The sequence below is a fragment of the Pteropus alecto genome, unplaced genomic scaffold (genome assembly GCF_000325575.1).
Source record: "Pteropus alecto unplaced genomic scaffold, ASM32557v1 scaffold45, whole genome shotgun sequence".
Lineage (NCBI taxonomy): Eukaryota > Metazoa > Chordata > Mammalia > Chiroptera > Pteropodidae > Pteropus > Pteropus alecto.
In genome coordinates, this window is record NW_006442491.1 from 12,387,809 (window position 1) to 12,412,038 (window position 24,230).

Genomic DNA, 24,230 nt, shown 5'->3' on the forward strand with positions numbered 1-24,230 from the left:
ATATAGTGGCTGTAGTTGAATAAACAAACACAAAATCTGAAAACTATAAGTTCATAATGATACACAGAAAGAGAAAAATTAAAATATTCTGAAAGAAGATGAAAATAATAGAATGTATATGTCAGGCAGTTTTGTCATTCAATTGTGTAAGTATTACTGAATTATTTATTATATGACAAGTAACAGAAAAACGATTAAATCAATTTGAAGCATTTTTGGACTTAAAAGGATTATTGTTGAAATTACCACATATAGTGACTTCCAGATAGATGAAACCACACACAGTGTCCAAAATTTAAGTGGACATATATTTAAGTATTTTTAAGAGTCTTATGGTCCTAAGTATATAATAGATGCAAGATTCCACCATGTGCCAAGGTCTTTGAAGTTACAGTTCTTAGGATTCTATCAAGTCAAAGATCTAGACTCTTAACTTGAAGTTTGATAGACTTCCTTAAACTTGAATGAGAAAAAGATTACATCTTTAATTTTAACCTCTATGTGAAATTTGACATTCTCTTCAGTTATGAATGTAGATCACAAATTACAGTTGTATTAGCAGGACTTGTGAATGTACATTACAAATTACTGTTGTATTAGCAGGATTTGTGACTGTCACAAATGACAGATATTATAATCCAATTGTTGCATATATCACAACATATTATGCATACTAATTTTAATTATGTTAAATAAATTAAAAATATTTTATCATAAATTTGTTTTTTAATACTTGATAAAAATATTTGAATATAATTTATTTCCTCTTTAATCCTATGTACTTTATTTTATACATTTAACACTATTAGAAAAGTTCATAGGCTTCACCAGACTGATGAATAGGTCATTGGTACCAAATAAAATTAAGAACACCTGAGGAAGAAAAAAAAATCCTTTATAAAGGCTTATCAATTTGAGTGGGAGTTGCAACATTTTTGAAGTAGTCTTAATAAACTGAATCCAAGGAAGTGAGCTAAGTGGATATTCTCTTCCTAAAGTTAGTAGTTTTAAAACAGGGCTAAAAATATTTTGGCACTCTTTTCATTCAGAGCTGTGGTCTATGCGCCTCCCTTTGAATGTAGGTAGGCTTGTGACTGACAAATAAGAAGTGACCATAAAGGACTTCAGAGACTTAAGTGTCGAAAGGCAATTAATTAATCTTCTTCCTTGTTCTTTGGGACACTTGTTCTTGAAGGCGTTAGTTGCCATATAAGGAGTATACCTATACTGGGGATGCCATACTGTGAAGAAACCCAAGCCACATGGTGAGGCTTTTAGGCAATTAGGTCAGTAGTCTTAAGTGAGCCTAGCTGTTGCATAGTCCCAGCCCAAGTGCCAGACATGTTGGAGAGAAGCCTTCAGATGATTCCAGCACCCAAATTGTTTGTGTTACCCTGAGCCTTCTCCTTCTCAGCTGAGGCCCAAGACATGAGGGAGCAGAAACAAGCTACCCCTCTGTGCCCTGTCTGAATTTCTGACATATAGAATATAGATCAAAATAAAATGGTGGCTGTTTTATGTCACTGAGTTTTGGAGTGATTTGCTAATGCAGCAAGAGATGAATAGAATAGGGTTTAGGATGAGCCAAACACTAATCTAGTTAGTTTTATGACATGAATCTCTCTTAGTAGATAATGTCAATTGAAACGAAATAGACCATGAATAGCCCAAAAGCCAATCCAATTTTCCTGAAGAACGTGCAAGTTGCAGTTCAAATGACTGTAGAACTCAGACTATAAGACTGCCTAGATGGTCTCAGATCATATAGAATCATCCTGAGATAGCCCATTCCAGCTGTCTGGAGGCTACGTTGCTATCTCTGTCCAAGAGTCGTTTCCATTCTAAGTTGTTTTTCATGGAATGTGTAATACCAGGCCAATACTGGACTTGACACTAGCACAACATGCATTTGATCTAGGATGAGTAGGCCTCTTTAAGGAATTTAGAAGGAAGAACTGCTTAGTTGCCTGTTGGCTGAACCCTGTGAGAGTCCCTTGGACATGCCTATGAATATTCAGTGTCTGGATCTCTCTTGTCATGATTTAGATAGCTCTTCTGTTCAACACTGCAACACAAATCATACATCCCTGGACAATGAGTGATGAGAACATCAAAACTTTCCCACCAAGACATGGTGAGCACTCACAGATACTGAATGAGAACTTAGACTTTGATTGTGCTATGGGTCTTATAGTCTGTCTATCTTATATTCATTTGGATGATGGACTGTGTGAAGAAAGAGAGCAATGTGATTTATTTAAAGCCTTATTTTTTCCTTTTTATTACGTATATTTTCTACAAATTCTTCTCAAGCCTAGTGATTCAAGATTTGCCATACAGAAAGTACCCTAGAAGTGTACTTTGATTATAAAAACATTTTAAGCTTATTAAAATATGTATTTATAAAAAACTCATTCTAAACTATGTTGAGATAATATATATGCATATATGTATGCATATATATGTTTTTATATTTTTTGATTTAATGATCTACTAAAAACCATGGCGATACTCAATTTAAGATCAAATTAGGAAACATAGTTTTGTTTTTTCCTCTATTATATGTGCAACTGAATATAAAATTATATAAAATCATTTACAGGTCAATATGTTTATATCTAAAGCCCTGTTCTACCTTGAGCAAATTAACAATGTGCTTTGTGCAGAAGTTATTAAGGCCTTCAGAATTTTTCTGTAGATAAAAGAAGTCCAAAGAACTAAGTAGGACTGTAAATGACTTGAAGTCCACTGAAGAATGAATTTGGTTACACAAAACTTCTCTGGATCTGAAGATACCAGACATGGATACATTTTAGAAGACTTGAAAAATTAGAGATATGTGTGAAGAAATGATATTGTTGCACAAATAAGGACACAACTGCTTACAGGTGGAGCCTCTGATCGTGAGCCCCAGTTCTCAGAGGCATTTCACAAGAAACAAACAAACAAAAAATATGCTTTTACTTATGAGTAATAGCAAGTAGAGGTTGGTGAAATTTGGTGAGACTGGCTAAAGTAACTGTCAAAGAACTATAAATTCATACCTGTGAGGTAGGTGTTGTGTGAGGAATTAATGAAATAGTGAGAAAGGGGTTGAGACATATCTTCATTCAAATCCAGTTTCTCAGGTGAAACAACTCCATTTTCTTCTCCACTCAGATAGCGCATAAATCCATCCACTGATATCTGTCCTGGAGGAAATGAAGAGTTATGAAGAGTGTGAATGTATTCTTTTTATGGGTTGCTGATAGCATTTTTTTTCCCCCTGAAAGCTCTGATAACATCCAAAGTAGAAGACGGCAGCCACAATTGCATTTTTAATATGGATAAATAGTAGTCTATGATCATTCTGTTTCACTACAGTTATCTCCAAATGCCAGAGATAAAAGTATAGTTGCATGAGCCTCACTGGCTTTCAGAGGTTTTTAAATACCTGAACACCAATCTCCTGTTTTTAAATATAAGAATGGTTATCAACTTCATGGATGAATACCAAAAGTTATTAGTGCTTATCTCTGGGTAATAGAATACAGGGTGATTTTTCCAAATTTTCTATTATAAATATTAACACAAAATGGTTTCAACAACAACAAAAAACGTTAAGATGGCTCTCTCTTATGTATTCTATAAAAATTACTATGATAAAGGTAAAGAATTATTTCAATATTTAGCATTAGTCACCTCAGAAAGGTTATCACAAAAGAAAATTGCTAAGAATTATCTGAGTAAAATGAATTACGAATCATATTTTCTTCCATTTGAAGTAAGGTCATTCTAAATAAAAAATATAAAGATCTTTTTTATCAGCATTCTATTTTTTATTTCTTTATGTTGCATATATCCTTTTATGTTACTTGTATAATCAAAAAAGTTATTCATAAGTGGTTTTCTTATTTAAAATGAAGTGAAAAGGGTTATTATCTGAGTAAAATGAATTATGAATCATATTTTCTTCCATTTGAAGTAAGATCATTCTAAATAAAAAATATAAAGATCTTTTTTATCAGCATTCTATTTTTTATTTCTTTATGTTGTATATATCCTTTTATGTTACTTGTATAATCAAAAAAGTTATTCATAAGTGGTTTTCTTATTTAAAATGAAGTGAAAAGGGTTTTCAAAGAATGATCTTTTTTCCTGAAACAGAAAATAAATATGACCACAAATGAGTTTGTTCTAGGAATAAAAAATCAAATGCTGATTAAAAAGATCTTTATATTTCTTATTTAGAATGACCTTACATCAAATGGAAGAAAATATGATTCATACTCCATTTATTTCACTCAGATTCTACTTAGCAATTTTTCTTCTGTGGTAAACTTTCTGAGGTGACTAATGCTAAATATTGAGATAATTTTTTATCTTTATCATAGTAATTTTTATAGAATACATAGCCATCTTAATTATTTTTTTGTTGAAATAGTTTTATATTAATATAAAAATGGTATATGTTCACTGAAGAAAAATTAGGAAATGAAATAAGCAAAACTTTTTCTAAACATGCTTAACTCTTCTTTCAGAGGTAACTACTGTTAAAATCTTGGGTATGTATGCTTCCAGAGGAAAAATATGTGAGAACGCGTTTATAATTACTTTAGAAGAATGTAATAATAGATAGATTTAGTAACCTCCTTTGTTTATATTAATGAAAATACATTATGAACTCTCTCTTTGTACAAACTCAATTATTTTTGTAAGATCAATTCCTGGAAATCGAATTGGTTAAAAGAGTATGTATATTTTTAAGGCTTTTAGTACACATGGCCAATTTGCTTTCCGTAAAATTTCTAGCAATTCACTCTTTCTTCAATCGTTTTCCTTCTCTTTACCCCTACACCAAACTCATAGGTAAAAAACATGATTTCTAATAATTCTAATTTTTACAAATTTGAGCATTATTTTATTCTTGAATGGTAAGAGGCATACATCATCTGTAAGCAGCAAAGCTAGTATTGATTATTTCCCACAGTGTAAATCTTTTTACATTCATTAAATTTCTCAAAATGACTAATGAGTACTTTTCCTAATTCTGTAAACATTATAGCTAAGTAAACTTTAATATTTTCCAGGAATAAATAAACAAAAAGAACTTGGGTTATTGACTCTCGATGAGAGGAGGTGAGTTATATAAAATGAAAAATCTTCCTAAACGAACTTTTAAATGGGTACAATTATTTATACTATGAACATCTTACAAATCAACTCTAATACATATCCTGACAACTGTAATAATGACAAAAGGAAAAAGTGCTAAGAAGGTCTCTTGTATTAGAAATAAGAAATATGACAAAAAGGGTCTTCATCTCGGTATGTTTGTATGATCAATTTTTAATAGGTGCCTAGTTTATACCTCCAAATAACCATCACCTAACAAAGTGATCGTTCCAATCATGCTGCCAGTGATGAGAGCACTTTGATTACTGCCTTTGAAGCCTTCTTTAAAAAATTCATTTATGGCAGAATGCATATATCATTTCGGACTGGTTTCAATTTTTGAAAACAAACCAAAATCAATACCACTTAGGGTCAAAGCTATTTCAGTAGATAGCTTTTAAAAATAACTTGGGTATAAAATTCATTTAGAGGTAAATTTAAAAAATATATAATTTCTTCATAGTCTTCTTTTTTTCCTATAACAAGTCGATTTGTTATCTTCTTCTCAAACGAGTGTCCATTCCTCTCTCATTCCCTCCTTCCTTCCTTCTCCCCTCTCATTACTTTCTGTTCAACAAAGATTTATTGGACATCTGCTATGTGATAAAAAACACAACACAGTAAAGCAAAGCCTCTGCCTTCAGAGCCCGTAATTTAATAGGAAATAAGACAATTCACACCTTGAAAACCAGGCGTGAGCTCCTCTAAAGCAGGGTATGCATTTATGTCTTTGTCATCCCTGGAATCTGCCACAATGCTTTGTGTGCAGTAGGTGTTAAATCAGCACCTCTTTTTGATAATTTGTTACTCAGAATAGAAAATAAATTGTTTTAAACCTGGAAGTCACCAAGGATAGCATAATTTTGTTAGATATTTTTTTTCTGATTAGGTTAAATCATATGAAATTGCTAATGCTTAGTATTTTTAACCTATGCAAATGACAACTTCATACAACTCAACCTCTAACTATAGCTATTCCTCAGAGAACCAGCAGTAAATAACAAATGTCTTTAAGGGCTAGCAAAAGAAAATAATGTGAGTACTGGAATAAGGTGTGCATCAAGGAACTGTGGGGTGTGGAAAACTCACAAATGCAAATGATAGCAATAAAATGTTGTGTGACCAAAGGTACCATTTTTATAGTGCTGGATTTGACCCTGAGACAATCAGCTTGTGTCATCTTGTAAAAATAAATACTCTTTGGTCTGATCAACAACTTTTAAAAGCAATGAAAACAAATATGCCAATATGGCAGAGATGACAAATTAATTTTAAATTTAGCATCAATTCCCATTTATTGCCTCTAGTGCCTTCTGGGTCCTTGTGTTGAAAAAGGTTCTGAACCCTGCTTGTGATTAATTTTGATGTCTGTCATGGGTATAGGACAGAAAAGTGGGGGTATATAAGAAATATATTTGTTATCCTTAAATAAGCATATTATAATTAAAGTCAAATTGTAATCTGCAATGCGTCAAAGTTTTATTTAACTCATCAATGAGGAAACTAGAAAGATGACAAAGCCATTTCAAAGAAGGTTATGAGAGACTAATATATACATATATGTGTGTGGCAGCAAATAAATAAGAAACCCCAAATTTTAGAAAAATATTGCAAAATTGAATACAAAGCTGATTAATGTCTTGTAAGTCAAAAAAAATATAACCTTTGGGTTATCTTCCCTACTTTTGTTATTTCACAGGAATTGAAAATTTTAACATAGATAATTTTTAGCATAGATTTGAATCAGAGTTCAGAATCAGTGTTTATGAAGATTATTTACAATTAATTATACTAAATAATTTAAAAATCCCCAGTGACAAATTTACCCAACCCAGAATAAAAACAATGAATAAGTTTAGAGTACAGTTCAGAATATGATTGCAGACTATAGGTAAGCAGACACCGGGAACATCTTTCAACCCCAAAGCTTTGCCTTGCTAACTAAAAGAACAAATGAGCAAAATTGTGATGCATCAAATGACTAAGCAAAGATGTACCAAAGTCAAGAAAAGCCTATGAAAACGTAAGGGTAAGAAGTAGCCAGTTTATAATTTCCAAAGTGTCGCCTAAAGAGTTTGGAGTTCATATGCAAAATTGTAGATGTTTTTGGCATAATGAATTAGCCCTCCAAATAGATCTGACTAGTAAAGGCTTTGGGACAGAAAGTAGAACATACAGAATTTTCCTTTGTTGGATATAACCTACAGCTGGAATATTTGCTGCTGCTTATATTAAATGCCTCAGTCCTTTTCCACCAACCTTGCACTATTTTTGCGAAACTGCTTACATTTTTTTTCTGGTCCACTGAGGAGCATAGAAGAATGAAAACATTGAGAATTAAGATAGAAAAGTATTGCTTTTCTAAACAAATTAATAACAGCAGAAAAAATCCAGCTTCCCTTACTTCCAGCAGTAACTGATCAAAGACAAATTCCTTAATCGTAGGATGAATAAACTATATGGGCTCTTAAGTCTCCTCTAGCTCTAAATTCCTATGAATTCAAGTGTTTATATATATTAGGGATGATTACTAGCTAAAACAAAACATCCCATATTAAAATGAGATTATGAAACAACAAACCACAATTTAAAGCAATGCTACAATTTCTGGAAAAAAAATCAACAGGAAAAGAAGTTCAGAAGGATATAGCCAGCTGACAAAAGCTAAAAATAGAGCCCATTACATATTTTCTTAATAAAATATTGTTATGCTTCTAACTGAATATGTAGCTCATATAACGGCACCTAAAGATCTTCATAAGGATGTATATTGTTTATACCAGTTAGAGACAAAGTAAGAAAAATATAAATCCCTCAAGGAATGGAAAAAAACAAAACAAAAAAAACAACCCTGTTCTGTGAAGCTTTTCCATTCAAAAGAAGTTCTGGTGTTCAACAAAAAAAGAAACTAGTGATGCAAAAGTGAAAAGATCTGACTTTAATGGGGAGAAACAATCTCCAAAGAGACACAAAATGATGGTCCCCAATGGCCATTTACATGTCTCCTCATACTTCAGCAATATCTTTGCTGCAAAGAAAACTCTCGAATGTCACATGGCTTTGCACAAATGGCATGGGCAGTAACTGTACCTCTGCCTCCTTCTGCTTATCTCCCTCCCCTAGGGTAGATAATGATTGAAGCTCCACTGGTGGCCTCCTGAACATGTCAGGAAGACAGAAATTTGAAATTCCGCTGTGGCAAAAATGATAGCTTCCAAAGATGCTTTAAAACCATGCATTTCCATTGACACTTGAATGGATATCTTTCAAGCTTACAAGTGCATTCAAAAAGGCCTTTGAATAATTTACGAGCTATTCTGATGCCTTCTCTAAACCTGAGGCCTCACGAAAAACATCAAGAATGAGGAACATTTGTGTCCAGAAAGGGGAGCTCTGGACAATAGAACAGAAGAATGGTCTAAAGAGCTTTGCGGACTGGGTCTCCCATGTTTTCAGGTCCTGAATGCTTTATCTAATGATGTCTAGAAATTAACTTTCAAACAGGACTTTCTGACTTAATCATTCTGTACTAGGCATCTGAGAAAAGATGTTTCAAGCTCAAGTCTCTTCAGAAAGAACAAGGTATCTTGAACTTACGTGGAAGCTAGGGCACTCCTTCTTTTGGTTATTAATGAACATATTTTTAGTAAGGGCCAACTCTATGTGCTAGAGGTTGAGAATAACAAATGATATGTTCATGAGAGCCTGACCATATACCACATACCACAGAAAATTCCTTCTTGATGCCTGTTGATGTGCAGTTCAGGTCTCTATTTATTTAGTAGAGTGTCTAACATACATGTAGCTAAAGAGCTTGGAGTCAGAGCAACATAGTAGATAGTCAGAGCAACATGCCCAGACAGCAGACAAACATAACTTCATGTTGGCCACATAGGAGCTTTATGGCTTCCTAAGAATTTAAATTTCAAGAATCTTTGGAGATGATCAACTCATTTTGGTCCAGTTCTGCTCCAGTTTCTCTTTCCCCTTTCTGCTGCCCAAGTCTGGCAGAAGATAGAGGAAAATCAGTCAATTTAATTGCTGTTGAAATGAATTTAGATGGAGGGAGTGGTAAGGATCTGAGTGTGGCCAGTGGGTAGAGTGGCCAAGGTGCAGCTAAGGTGCCCCCATATGATTTGCTCTTGATGTACAGATACTACTACAGGAGATGACTGGGAAAAAAATAGCATGGTCCATAAGATAGGGTTATTTTCTAAATTTAGACCTATTTTTATAGCTGCTAGCCAGAACTACTTCTACTAGGTTGGTTGCTTGAAACAAGCTCCCTCATTTCCCCTTGGGTAGAAGCAAATGCTTCCAAATCTATTAGTTAATGCTTTGGATATTTGCTTCTATATCTCAAAATAATATGCTTGTATTACTATTTTTGATTTCTCACCATGGGAGATAAAGACATTGCTCTTACTTCTCTTTACCCCATATACACAGTCTTCCTATCATTTTGAAATAGTTATATTATAATTTAGTCAGATCAGTAATCAGTACTTATACTATCATGAAGGTGTATTTTATTCAGGGCTGAGTCATATAGTAGACCAAAGATTATTTTTCTTTTCACGTGCAATTTTAAATTTTCCCTGGTGTTAGCATTTGTCTTGTTTTGTCATTTGCTTAACTTTTTTGCACATATCTCTAATCTAATTTTCAGATGATCTCCACCAGTTATCTAAACCTTTATGCAATATGTTCAAACACAGTAAGTGTTCTCTGAGTATCATTTTCTTAAAGGTCTTCCCTGGAGCCTTATGATCTGCTCCAATCTAGATTGATTAATTTTCATTTCTTTTACTTCTTCATTAAATCTCCTCTCTCTCTTTTTTTGTATATCATGTCTTTCTCTTTCATGGTTAGCTTTTTTCATTTTAATGGAAGCGCATTTCTCAGTAGCTTCTTGAGAAAGGGTTCATGAGTATTAAATTTTTTGATCCTTGAATTTCTAAAATTGGCTTCATAATATTTGCATACTCAATTGATAGTTTAGCTGGGTATAATATTCTAAATGTGGTTATAAAAAGTTTTGAAGACTTATTGATTTGTCATCCTAAAAACATGGCCTGTTTTTTTCTTTTTTCTTTTTGAAAATTTCTAGCATCTTATTTAGTCCAAATTTCTTGAAATTTCAAATTATGTACTTTGGCATAGGTTTATCTTTATCTCCTGCGCTGGGTACTTTTTGAGTCTGTTCAGTCTGAAAGATATCATCATTCTATTTGGGAAAATTTCTATGAATTATATCTATGATAATTTCCTCTTTCTGGCATATTATTTGGCCAAATTTAAAATTTTTATACATTTTATCTCTGATTTTCATTTTATTTCTTTACTCTCTGAGAGATTTCATCAACTTTATTTTCAATATGCCTTTAAGGCTTTTGTTTCTGCTACCTTCTTTTTAATTTCTAAAAGCCGTTTTTATTCTCTGGCATTTCCTTAAAAATACACATTGTGTTCTTTTTTCAGGGGGTGCAATATGTTCTGTTTTATTTCTAAGGATGTTAATGATATATGTATATTTAAACTTTTTTTCTTACTATATAGTCATTTTTTCCCGATTACTTTTTTCCTGCTTATTTATAATTTTTCAAGAAGTTTTCCTCACACATCTAGTAATTTTTAATTGTCTGCTCTTATTTCAAATTGGTGTATTAAAAAGCTGATTGACTTTTCAATGTATCTTGAAAAGTAAGAGAGTTAATAAGGCATTATTGTAGAGGGATCAATCTTTGTCTCTTTGGAGTAACGCCTAATGTCAGTACTTTTAGGTGTTTCTTCTTGGGTTGATTAGAGACCTGAGAGAAAATTTAATTACTCTCCGGGAAAGCAATGATCTGGATGCCATCATTCTAGAGCCAAATGAGGAAAAAAGGCTGGAGGTCTTAGCACTCAGTATGCTTATGATCACTTTATTTCTTTGCTTTTAAAATGGCAGCAGTGCCTTCACATGGGCCTGTGTCATCCTCAGACCCTCTATTTTCTTATCTGTAGGAAGTACATACTTAGTCTTCTCCCAGGTGGGGGTTCTGACTATTCCTTAAACAGCTGTTAACTAATCCTGCTAATTTTAGGCCTTATTTCCAAACCCACTTTGGTAAGACCCTAGCACTATCAATTTCTGAGACTTTAAAGGTTTTTATAGAATAACTAAGATTGGTGCCTAGCTTTTCACATGAATGATCCTTGATCAGTTTTCTCAGATCTGTTTAGCTGTAAACATAGCTAGCTGCCCAAATCATGTAATTGTCTCTTATCCTATGATCTTTGTTCTTGACAGATTATACCTTTAAAAAATATCTCTTTTAATAAAATTTTAGTGTAGTTTCAAGAAAGAGTTTAATTAGATGAATATATTCAGTTCACCATATTTGTCCTGAAGTTCCATGATTTTTCCACTCTACCATAATGCAGAGATTTTTGTTGATTATGTTTTAAGTCAGATTTTACATGTGTTACACATGTTAGTATTTTTAGGTAAAATCAAATCATAAGGAAAGAACTAAAGGTTTTCCTTTGTGGACCTGCTCGGGCTGGTTAGAGACTTATAACGGGGTTTCTTAGTTTTCTTTTATTTATATCTTTTTAATAAAAAGTATGCAGTGACTAATATCTCACTACAGATGGCACTATATGGATAATCTGTCCATCTGATTTTCCTCGCTACATCTTTTCCCAGGTAGAATGTAGTCAGAGTCACAGAGGTATTTTGAGCTCTTAGGTACTTATAAGGTGGGAAGCTGCTTGAACCTCTTGGCTTCTCTTGCCAATCCCATAGGCTGCTTGTGTAGAACAGGTATGGTAATTTGTATAAGGATCTGTCAACATCCTGAGTTTCTAAAGGAGTCATGATTGAGTCAAGCCAACCTCTGATTTTATGAGTGCTGGTGAATTGTCCAATGCCCTTCATGGTGGTCATGGGATGTGTCCCTCAAGATCTCATTCTGTCAGCAAATATATGTCCAGATTTGCAATTCTGTTTCCCAACTCTCTTATGTAAAGTTACAATTTGAATTCAAAGCACTGCTGGAGAAATTAAACAATCAAATCTAAAAAAAAAAAATTATAGAGACTTCTGGAACTAAATTCTAAGACAGCTGAAATAAATTGCATATTGTATTCATACTGTAGTAGTTGGCAGTATTTAACAAATGAGGTATTTCCGGTATTTCCTCCCTTATTATTTTGAAGTTCCTCTATTCTTCTCCACTTCAGGCAGCAACACAGGCATTCAAAATTTGCCTCAGGGGGAAAAAAATGGCAGAGAAGGGAGAACTAAAAGGTATGTCTTCTGTTTTCGAAGCCACTTTTCTACCAGGGCTTCCTTGTCCTCAAGTCTAGGGCAAGTCCCAGACAAGTTTGATGCCCTGAAGAGAGAAGCCTGTGGTTCCTTTCCCCGGAGATGCAAGATCTTGTGTTCCCTAGCGTCCATAAACAGAAGGAGCAGAATTGTCTAAATAAATAAATTGCAGGAGCTGGGTCTAAATAAATTAAACAACTTGAGACTTAGAGAGTTCCTTCTTGATTCACCCTTGACTAGCAAGCATGTGGCTGAACCCCTGGTCCTGAAAAGGATGAGCAGTGGCCAAGATCAGAAGGAATAAGGCAACATTGAGGCTATTAGCTTAGAGAGATGACCAAATATAAGATTCCTCCTCTGATGTCCAGGCACTCGGTAAGGCTCTTAGCATTTAGATACCATCCTGGGTTATTTAAATATAGAAAATAAGAGGTGGGAGTATAAATTTTATTTCAAGTACACTGACAGTTTCCTCAAATGTCACCATAACATGAAGCCTTCCCTGACCACCTGATACAAATAGCAAACCCTCCTGTGCTGATACTCTTATTATATACTACTCAATATTTCTCTATGACATTTACCACCATCTGTCATTCTACATATTTACTGGTTTGTTAGTTTGGGTCTCTTCCTATAAGACTGTAAGTTTCATGAGGATAGAATGTCTTATTCTGGTTTTCTCTTGAATCACACCTTGAGACCAGGATGTGGGTATTAATTTATTTAAAAGGTGTTCTCTTGAAAACACTGGTGGAGAGTGGGGAAGGCAGTAAATAATGGCACATTATCAAGCAAATCACCACTGTAGGCAACTGAAATTTAATATCTTTGGGGAACCACTAGGAAATAGAGTAGAACAGGTACTTGCAGCTAAGGGAAGAGGAAGCTGGAGTATTTATACACTAAGTCCCAACAGTCATTGGTTGATTAATTGCTTCAGGGGGCATTAATTCTCCATTACTTGTAGCCACTACACTCTTGAGAAGAGGGGGCTCCATGAGCCAAATAAATCGTCCAGCAAAGAGATGCACATACTCAGTGGGAAGTCCAGCCAGCAGACGGGGCTTTCGTATTGCTGATTCTTAGAAACTGGAGCAGTGCCTAACACATAAGTGCATAATAAATATTAGCTGAAAGAATGACATTGGGTTCCACAAATATTAACATTTATGTATTAATACATATCATGAGTGGTTTTGTGTATTATCTTGGCAAGTAAACCCTTCAAACCAATTTGTATCTTAGAGAACTAAAAATGTAATTCTGAATTCAGCTGTAAATGACACTGCAAAGGAAGAATTAAGACAAAAATATTAAAGAAATGCAATGATAATTTATAGAATGGAACCATGGGGCTTGGTCTGGCTTTGGTTGATGGTACCTGATGTCAACAAATGCACTTAAGAATTACAGGGAGGGTGTGGAGAGCTGAGTCCCAAACAAGAATCCTGGAGAGACTGCAAGTTTTATCTTTACTCCTTCCCTCTGCCTACCCCCTGGCAGAAGTGCTAATCAAATTGCATTAAATGTATAAAGCCATCAAAATAGACTAGAAAAAGGAGACTAAGATGATTCAGGATAGGGCAAATCAATCCTTAAACAATAGAAGAATTGATTGTACATCATTACATTGCGCAGGGCAAGGGAACTGCCCTGTTAATACGCTCTCCTCTTAACATCTTTGATCGGCTCTGGTAGAATTACATGAGTAAAAAAGTTTATTTGAAATAAATCCATAGGTCCTCACCTTCTACTCACAAAAGTGACTTTTGATAAGGTCGCACAAGCCGATGTTTCTTACTGCCCTGAACCTTATGAACCCGGTGGCGAATCTTCCGGACCACACACTCTGATGATACTTTACACGAGCTCAGTGATCCAGGGAAGGGAAAAAGTACACCAGGGCATGATCGAACGCTAATCTCTAAATAGAATCTCTAAATAGAATTTATGGCACATTACTATGGTGCCTTGAAGTCATGTTCTTTCCTGCTCAGTATGTGTTTTTCTTACCAGGATGGTTACCTTGGAAATCACCCTATTGTGGCATCAAAGCAACAATGTGGAACTGCTCCTGATATAGTCCTAAAAGCAGGTGTGAGGTGGCAGCAGCAAAGTGCTAAAGAAAAAAAGTAATGCTCTGGAGGGTCAAGGAAAGAAAATGTGGCTGGATGTGTTTACAAACATGGGAGTTTTTCTGCTTTTTTCGGGGAACGGATTCTGACTTTAAAGGAAATATGTTGTATCAGTATGAGCAGATAGGAAATGAAGAAAGAGAGCCAGTCTTTGAAGAGCTTCATGAATTTAATGTATTTCCAGTGTATTATTTAACAAACCTTTATATATTGCTTGCTACATACAAATATTAACTCATTTCATCCTCATAATAACTATGAAGTGAGTATTGCTTTCATATCTATTTTATAGATGAGAAACCCAAGGCAATTAGCTTGCCCAGCTTGTAGGTGGATAAATTGGGATTTGAACCTAGGTAGTTAAGCTTTGTGTTCCATGCCATTTACCACGATGCTATGCTGCCATAGAAGACACTCTATATAATCCAGTACAGGATAAGGTAAATAATAACAATAACAACAACAACAATAATAATAAATAATAATAATAGGAGGAGGAGGAGGAGCTACCATTATTCATGCACCGACTATGTGCCAGGCGCAGAAATCCTATGAGAGAGGTACTTTTAAACTCCTATTTTTACTTGAACGAACTTAGGCTTAGAGAAGGTAAGCAACTTGTCTGAGGTTACAGGGGTACTTAGTGTGAGAGCTGGATCTGGAGACCATTCCAGGGCAATGGGAAGAGAGATAGTGGTGAGTACAATTGATGATGTTTATCCACATAATTTTCCCAGCACTGGCCTGGATGAGGGACATGGATGATGGAAAGGAGAGGGTCTTGCCACTGTGGCAGTCAATCAAGGCATCCTGGATTAGTTCTAAAAATAGTCCTGAATGTGACTAAGGAAGAGCTTTTTCCCGTGATTTACTTATCTCACTAAAACGTGCTACTTTAATCTTTCCGTTAAAAGAAGCTGGGCTGAGGCAGGACAAATGACCCATCTGGCAGAGGCATGAGGATTAGCTCTTTGATTTGGATTTGTCTATCACGGTTTAAAATTATTTTCCAGACTAGATTTACATTCTAGTCTTTGCAAGTATTTTCAAAGCATCCTCTAGCATTTTTTTCCCCTCTAACTCCTGAGTCTAACTTTTAGGAAGAAAGATAAAATGCCACAGAAAACTTGTTATGTCAACGTGAGGACAAAAGAAATGCTAAATAGATGATGTAACATTGTTTTTTAGGTTTTGCAAAAAATATGCAGGTTAGCTTAAAGGAATAAAAATAGTCCAACACAAGCAACTAACATCTTCCAAAGCCTGGAAACACAAAGAATTCTCTATAAATTTTGCCTTGGAAGACAGATGGCCTATAAATCCACAGAGTCATCTTACAGTTCAGATAGGCAAACTGGACAATGTGTCTGCCAACTTACATGGCCACTAGCCTCATTATGTTGAGCCAAATGCCAATTAGGAAGGATCTGGCACTCAAATTTTTGGATGTCACTCAGACTAGGTGGTTGAGAATCCATTCATTATCATTCAATCCCTATTCTTAATGTAATAATACCAGACTTGTTAGAATGCTATTGGTCCAGTAGCTTACTTAATACCTCCTTAAGCCACTTCTGTGCACAGCACTGAAAAGCTGAGAAGCCCACGTTTATGCCAGGTGCTGTGACTGCGAGTTCTGCTAGATAGCTCAGTAAAGTAAGTGCAGATGTCTTTAATATCCCATGGCTCACCAAAATCTATTTGCCTGCTTTCAGAAATAGACTATCAGAGATTTCCTTTTCAATTATCTTTGTTTGGGCACAAGCTTTCCTACTACATTTGCTAACTAACTGTGCTTTTGTAGAGTATATGAACTTTGCTGGTTTCTTTATCTATTTTATCAATTTCTTTTCCAGTCCTGGAGTCAGTATGTTCTATGCCTGTTCTAGTATTTTATCTGAGGTTGAAAAGTGTCATTCATTCTTATTCTATCTTGAAAAACTGTTCTATTACCATAACTATTTTCAAATACAAGTCCAAGATGCTGTGTGATAACGTCCACTAAATGGCTATGCGCTCTTCTCAATAGTCTTTGCAGATTAACCCCATTAATCAGTTTTCATGGCTTTCTGTGTCCCTGCAGTTCCCTCTGTATTAACTTGAACTTGTTAAGGTGATTTTTGTATGAAAGTTCTTAACACCTAACTTTGATTTAGCACTTTCCCTTTTTCAAAATATTCTCACATCTGCAATTTATTTACTCTTCACTGTTCTGTTTGGTAGGTAAGACAAAGTTTTATTACTTAACATGACAGATAAATCAACTTTGACACAGTGAGATTAAACAGTCCTTTTAAGTTGACATGGCTACATAAAAACAGAATCCAGATTAGAACCCTACTCTCTTAAACAGGGGCCTGGAGTCTTTCCACTAGACTTGTGTAAGGACTAATTTATCATTTAGGGTTAAAGGTTCTCAGAGGGTAGGAAAGAAATTCATTTCATTTTACTGGCATACTGCCACATTACTCTACCAAAGGAGACTCTTCACAATTGTTCCTGACCATAACACAAAGGAGGAAAAAATGTTCTAGATCCTTAACCAGAATGTCAAGTTCCTTGGTCAAGCTGGACATTGGCTTTTTAAGGTCAAGGACCATGACTTTCAGTTTGTTTACATCTGTTCAGGTGTCTGGCATAAAGGCAGGTCTAGAATATGTGCTCATTAATGCTTTCTAATGAACAACTTAGCACATGTTGTCTCTTAGCGCCTTAAATGCCATTGATTCTAACCTGTCCCTCATCCAGACCTCTACTCTGCAGCATTCCTGAAGTTCAGCTTGAATGTCACTTTCCTCTTCAAAAACCTTCATGACATTCTTCCTCATGCAGGAGGTTCTGCTACACTGACAGCTCCATGAGAAGAATGGCATCTTTATACTGTCTAGTTCAAGGGTGGACATAGGCAGTAAGGCTCAAAAAATGTGTATTGACTAAATGAATGAATGAATGAATGAGTGAACCAAGATTAGCATCAAGGTATTCATGGCCTTTTAGCCTTAATTCTCATTACTTTCTTCCCAAAAAAACTGATAAAGTTACTTGACCATTTAAAGACTCAGTTTCCTCATCGTAATATGAGGATAATAATACTAACTCAAAGATTTGTTCTGAGGTTTATACAGAATAATTAGCAGGTAAAGAGCCTGAAGCAATTCCTGACAGTCCCTAGAAACTCAGTAAATAAAAGATCTCCTTTTCTCCATGCTTCCCTGTCACATAAGGAACACTCTTTACATACTTGCTGAATGAACAAATGGAGGTGTATCACATTCTATCTTGTATTATAGTTAGTGATATATATCATCACCTGTCTAAATTATAGTTTCCTTGAGAATGAAAATTTTATCTTGATTTCATTTCACTTTTTTTTGTAGTTCTTTAGGTGGACAATACATGTTTGTAGATTAAAATATCCATGCGACTTCATCTGGTATGAGTTAGAAAAAAGAGTCCAATGCACATCAAGTATTTTAGAGATATCTCCTTCGACATGCTGGCGATTCTTGTTATAGCTGCAGAGCTGGACTGAAATGTTTTTCTATACTATTGTGATCATGGTAAATGTTGTTTTGTTGGTAATGACTTTGTAGCAGATGGTATTGGTGCCCCAGGAGACAGGGTTGGGCTGGACTTCCATCTTCATGTCTTTGTCTGATGGCTTACTTTCTGTAGAGTAAGCTGGAAGTGGCTGAGAATGAACACTTCCTAAGAGCACCTGTAAACAGTGACTGTGGCTAGAAAGCTCAAGGATGTGTTCTACACTGGCTTCTGGAGTTTGCCGCAGGACTGCAATCCAGTTATGCACATTCGTAATTTGCTTGAACACAACCTTTATTGCCTGCCTTCTCTTCCTCATTCTTACTTCCAAAATTGCTCTACTATTGCTACTTGGGATCACCTCTCTCAGACTCTTTGTACTTGAATTCTTCTCCCAAGGCTGGCTTCTGGGGGAACCCAAACAAAGACAAATAGTGATGTTAATAAGGAGCATTTTTGGCTCATTCTCTATGTGTTAATGTAGAGTGCTAAGTGAGAAGGTTAATTTTGTCAATAATCCTCTGTTAAGGTGTTCTCTTCAAATACCCCTACTCTGTAGATAATTTCGCTTTTGCATCTGGAGTCCTACAGATTGCAGTGGTTCAGAGCTAAAACAGAGCTCCTAGAATCTCTATAATGAATTAATGAAATTATTGGTCATTCTCAGCTTTCTGACATTATTTACTCATTGCCATTGTACATTTTTCAGCTTTTCTTTTAAATATTAGGGTAGAAAGTCCACACATCACCTCATTTGTCTTTCTTGCGGTTGCTGTTTGTTTTCCATGGACTTGATTCTCTCTGCATTTGATCTGTTTCCCTCCTACTGATTTGGCATAAAATCAACTGCTAACAATATTAGACTCAGGGTAATGCAGATGTTGGGGGCCAAATGCCTGTGGCTTTGTGGCCTTTTTCCAGCACAGTACAAGCTTCCAAGCCGTTCCTATTAACTGAGCCATATCCTACTTGACCCCTCCTGAGAAGGGTAAAGGTGTGATAGTCAGTGATTATTAATGCTATGTTCTGATGGGAGGTTACATTTAGGGGGAAAAATAGCCATTATCTGCTTTGTCCCAAGAGCTCTCACATGAAATGGCAAGGAATCTCAGGAAGGTATGCCCCAATGAGGTAAGAGGTTTTAACAAAATTCAGCAAACTGGGGTGGATTAGGCTACCAATGTCACTTCCCCACCTCTTGGGATTGGCATTTGACTTAGTCTGTTACTATTTATATTTTTCCTAATTGGCTGTTTTCTAAACAGAAGCAATTTCAGCTGTGAATGGACATGGTTGTGATTTTGTGGCTAGAGCCATGCTCCTGAACAGACTCTGAGGTCACAGAATAAAAGGCTGAAGAAGAAAAAGAAAACAGGACTCAGGGCTAAGCATTTGTAACTCCTCAGACCAGTTCCTGCTTCTTGAGAAAGGAAGAAATGCAATCAAAGAAGGGAAAGTGAACCAAGTCAATGATCAATGGACTCATAATGGCTATCTTGAAAAAAAATGTTTTGTTTTGTTTTTTTCATTTTAGCCCATCTCTTATACTTGGGAGAAGTCTATGAACATATGAAATACAGAGCTAAGAGGAGCTTGAAGTATACTCGCAGATGATAATGTCATTCTTCTGTGACCTTCCACAGAGGCTAGAAAGTCAATAAGTGATTTTAATCAATAAATTACGAGAGTGGCTTTTCGGCAGCTTTCCTAGTAGTAACTTAATTAAGGTATGAAAAGAATAGGCTGTGTCATATAGTTTTCATCTGTCCTTGTCTTTTGGGAAGAAAAATCCATCTCGTTTAAGTTGACTTTGTTCATTTATTTCAGTTCTTTTATTTCTTACAGGGAATCTATATTAAAATATTTAAATGGATGCCATCTTAATTGTGAGGCAGATCTTTAAACCAGTCAATATTTCCTCCAGATGAGTGGTTTTTAAATTGCACATCCTGACTCTCCCAAGGTTTTGGCAGAAGTGCCTGCAGGAACAGGGAGGGCAGAAGAAACAGGAGTAGGGCAGGAATCATCAGCTACACTCCAGGTTCCCCTCTAGTCAATCAAAATATTGCTTTTAAAGGCTTATCCTCCACGTTGGCCTTTCTTATGAAACAAACACAAATAAAAGATACTATGTTAAGGACACGTCTGAAAACCACTGCTATGGATGTCATTGGCTAACTTCTAAATAGCCAGCCTTGCATCTTTTTTCTCAGCATGTCCTGATGGAGGGTCCCAAGCAGAATCTGGAGTTGTGGAGAGGACTCCACACTGGGACATGGAGGATATGGTCCTAGACTCAACATGGTCATTTCCTTAGATGCCTCTTCTATGACCTGAGAGTTTGGGCTAAATGGCTAAGTCACCTGTAGACAGCAGATCTCATTATTTGAGGCCATTGGCCAGGGCTTCATGAATGGTAAAAATGAAAGCAGTAATGTGACAGGTTAGAAGGGATGAACCATGGGCACAACCCCTTTCTATTTTTTTCTCTTCTCAATGCTCAGCTACTCTGGCCTTACCCACCTTTCACTGTTGATTCCGTTAGGGCCATTTATAGAAAACTACTTGTCTTAGTTCAAGTTTTCCTAAAAGTAGGCTATGAGATAAGAATTTGAGTGCAAGTAGTTTATCTGGGAGGTAACTCCAGGAAATAACAGTAGAGGAATGCAGAAATGACAAGAGAAAGAAAGAGAGCTAATAACGGGCATGTTATCAAGCAGGTTACAGTTGCCGGCAACAAAGGTTCAATCTTACTGGGGAACTCCATGAGAAAGTGGAGAAAATTCATCAGAACTGTCCCAGGGGCAGGAAAGATGAGGCACTACTTCCTGGATGAAAACCACTCCTAGGGCTGTGGAGTTCCAGGTACTTGTATGTTGGCTGAAAGTCCTGGAGAATTGCAGAGGATGCTATTGACTGTGTTGGAACAATGAGCATCAAGGGATATGAGAAGAGCACTAGTATCTTTTGGTGTCAATATCATCCCATTTTATATATGAGGAACCTGAAGCTCAAGCAGGTCAAGTCACTTGCCTGAGGTTTATTAGCTTAACCATAAGACGATGCCAGCCTTTTTCTTTAATTATGGCATGTTTGCTCTCTCAAGGATGCACAATAGACAATAATAAAAATAATTGTAATATTTTATAACTCCTACCTAGTAAAGACAAGTGGTGTTGGAAAAATAATGATTTTTAAAAATCTGCTAGAAAATTAAGTGATGAAATAAACAGTAAGATTCCAGTGTAAATATTTATATCTTAATATATAATTCCATTTTAATAAAAAATATATAAAAGAATGTCTGAGCCAGAAATAAACATTGGTGCACAGATACAACATGCCATATTTTTTCAGGTTTTGTCATCAAATGATTCTAACATAGTCTTAATTTTAGTAAGTGAAATAGGCCATTAGCTGAGAGGTAGCAATGTTCGGGAATGCCTCTGACCAATGTTCTGAAACTCACTTCCAGATCCATTAATGGTTTGAAATTATCTGGTGTAAATGCCAATTGTCACTTTTCATCAGTTCAGGTGAACAAAGACTTAGTGGGCAACAATTAATCTATGCAATCTTCTTATCTGATCAACTTATGTAATTCTCTCAGAGAATTTTTTTAAAGATGAGAAAAATAGGGTATGAGACTGGTTAAAGAAGTTAAATGGCTTCTTAAGGTAAGATAAACAGTAATGATAAATTGTTGACTTCTGACCCAGTTTTAATGGGATCTGCTGTCTTTACATGTCCCATGACCATTCTTCCTTCTTCTAAGAAGCACGCCCCATTTGAATTTCAGGGAACCACCTCTCTCCCACTATTGGTCCTTGTGGTTTAGGCAATTGACTTCTTCTCACTGTCTCTAGGGAGAGTCATGTGACCTAAGTCTCTTCAATTATTACATTCCATCCTTCAGTCTACAGTGATCCTAGTTCAGGGGGGGTGTGGGGTGACTTAAGCCATGCTCTGGTTTCTGGGACTTTTGGTTGAAATATGAGTAAAAAGAATTTCTGCACATTGAGATTAGTAGACCCAAAGTTGCTTGCTGGTGGCTTTCTCGTCACTTCAGGAGAGGTTGCTCAAGAATTACAGCCAGAACCAGGAAAATGATGGAAGATGAAGAAAGACAATTCTTGATGACATTCTTTGAGCCCTTGAATGTGGTTATGACTGAAGTTATTAACACCTTTATTATATGCCAATGGTAAATTCCTTTCTGTGCTTCAGTTTGAGTTAAGCTTCTGTCTTTTTTCAACTGAAGGATTCCTGCCTAATACATGTTGCAAGCTTCTTTAGTCTAGTACTCTCTCTAACACACTCTGGGTACTTCTTGCCGCTAACAATAATAATACAATATAGTTCAATTGTATCAGTATTTAAAAATGAAACAATATTGAAAATATTGTAAGGTGATTTCTACTGATGCAATCATCATTAGCTTAGGTCTATTTGAAGTGAGAATGCTTGCTACATCCAAACTTTTATTTGCTTTGCTGAAAACCAAATTGCCTTGCTATTATTAATATTGAGTTCAACTATTATACTATTAACTCAGTGAGTACTGATCTAAAAGAGATTATACAGTTTCATTTTTATGATTTAATTGCAACAAGTGGGGAAGCTTTTGCATAGTATGCATTAGAAAAATTTAAGAGGAAGAATTAATATTAAAATAATGTAGCTTGATACATCTGCTAATATTATAATCTATTACATTAATTCAGTTGTTTAACAATACTCATGAACACCTGCTCTTCACAGGAAAATAAAAATATGAACAAACTGAAGTGTTTTCCTTTGGTTTGGCAGTTTATTTGAGCAAAATTTGGCCTTTATTTACAGGCATATCACTTGAATCTAGAAGTCTGCATTTTATTACCAAAAGCATCAATATAACTTTTATTTTTCATGATAATTTTATTCACTGCTTTTCTTCTAAAGAGTTTAAGTGATAAAAAATAACTACTCAGGAGACATTAATCTTCAAACTCAGGTATTCATAACCTTTTTGTCGGAAAGAATCAGGAGTCATTGCGTACTCCTGTGTTAAGCATATTTAGGTCTACAGAGCAAACAACATGGCAAAGAAGACACATTCACTGACCTGGGGCCACAGCATTTTCCAATATGTCATTTTAAATTGTAAAAATACACCAAACTCCATTGATAATAGTATCTTCTGTAACAAAATTCAAACACTTTTTTTTGTGGAACACAAATACATGAATATTTGTCCCCCTCTGTGTCAGAGAATACACAGAAATCTGTTATTTATAACCAATATGTAACTCTCCAGAAACAGAAATTACAGCATGGAAATATGGCCAACGTTCTAATGACAACAGGCCCACAGAGCATCAAAATCAATCATTTCTTCTGTATTCATTTCACACTTCCATGTACTGCACTTTTAGTCAGCTAACTTATGGTCATCTTTAGCATTTAGGCTTTGGCCACATTGAAATTTTTTCATTTAATTTTAAGCTATCTTTTATATAAAATATATAAAGTACATATAAAAACAAAATATTAGCATATGTCAACTTTGTGTATAATTTATTTGTTTAAAATATGTTTCTTCATATCAGAGAGAATATGCGTATTTATTAATTATGCATGTTAGTATATATAATGTATGTATCTTATTCCTAGCATTTTACCAAGTATATAGACAATATGAAAATGTCTTTCTTAAATAAATAAAATAGAGTTTGTGGTTCAATTTAACTAATGCTTGGGCACATTTAAAGAACTAGTCAAAATTAAAGCATCAGAAGAAATAAATTGTAATGTAATATTTAACTTCCCAACTTGTTTTCTTATATGTTGATTGATCAAAATATATTACTTAATTGATTGACAGTTAAAAACTCTGCTTTCTTAAAGAACATCTTTCTTAAAGAGATCTTAGATAAGTCTTTTGACCTCAAGGCCTTGGTTTGCTTCTTTGCAAAATGATAATGTATATTTTGAAAGTTTCCTTGCTCATCAGTCATCACAATGAAGTCAAATAATACTTTCTTAAATTGTATTTTGTTGTATTTAAGAAGACACAAAAGGAGTTCCTGAAAAAATCTTAAAGTCGA

General features: G+C 35.1%; 1 protein-coding gene across 1 annotated transcript in view; it reads right to left on the reverse strand.

The window, feature by feature from the left end:
- Positions 1-24,230, reverse strand: part of PLCB1 (phospholipase C beta 1) — a 618,667-nt gene that overhangs the window by 161,119 nt on the left and 433,318 nt on the right. The window contains exon 10 of the mRNA XM_006921600.3: positions 3,045-3,191. Within this exon, the coding sequence (XP_006921662.1) occupies positions 3,045-3,191 (147 nt within the window). The remainder of the gene's footprint in view (positions 1-3,044; positions 3,192-24,230) is intronic.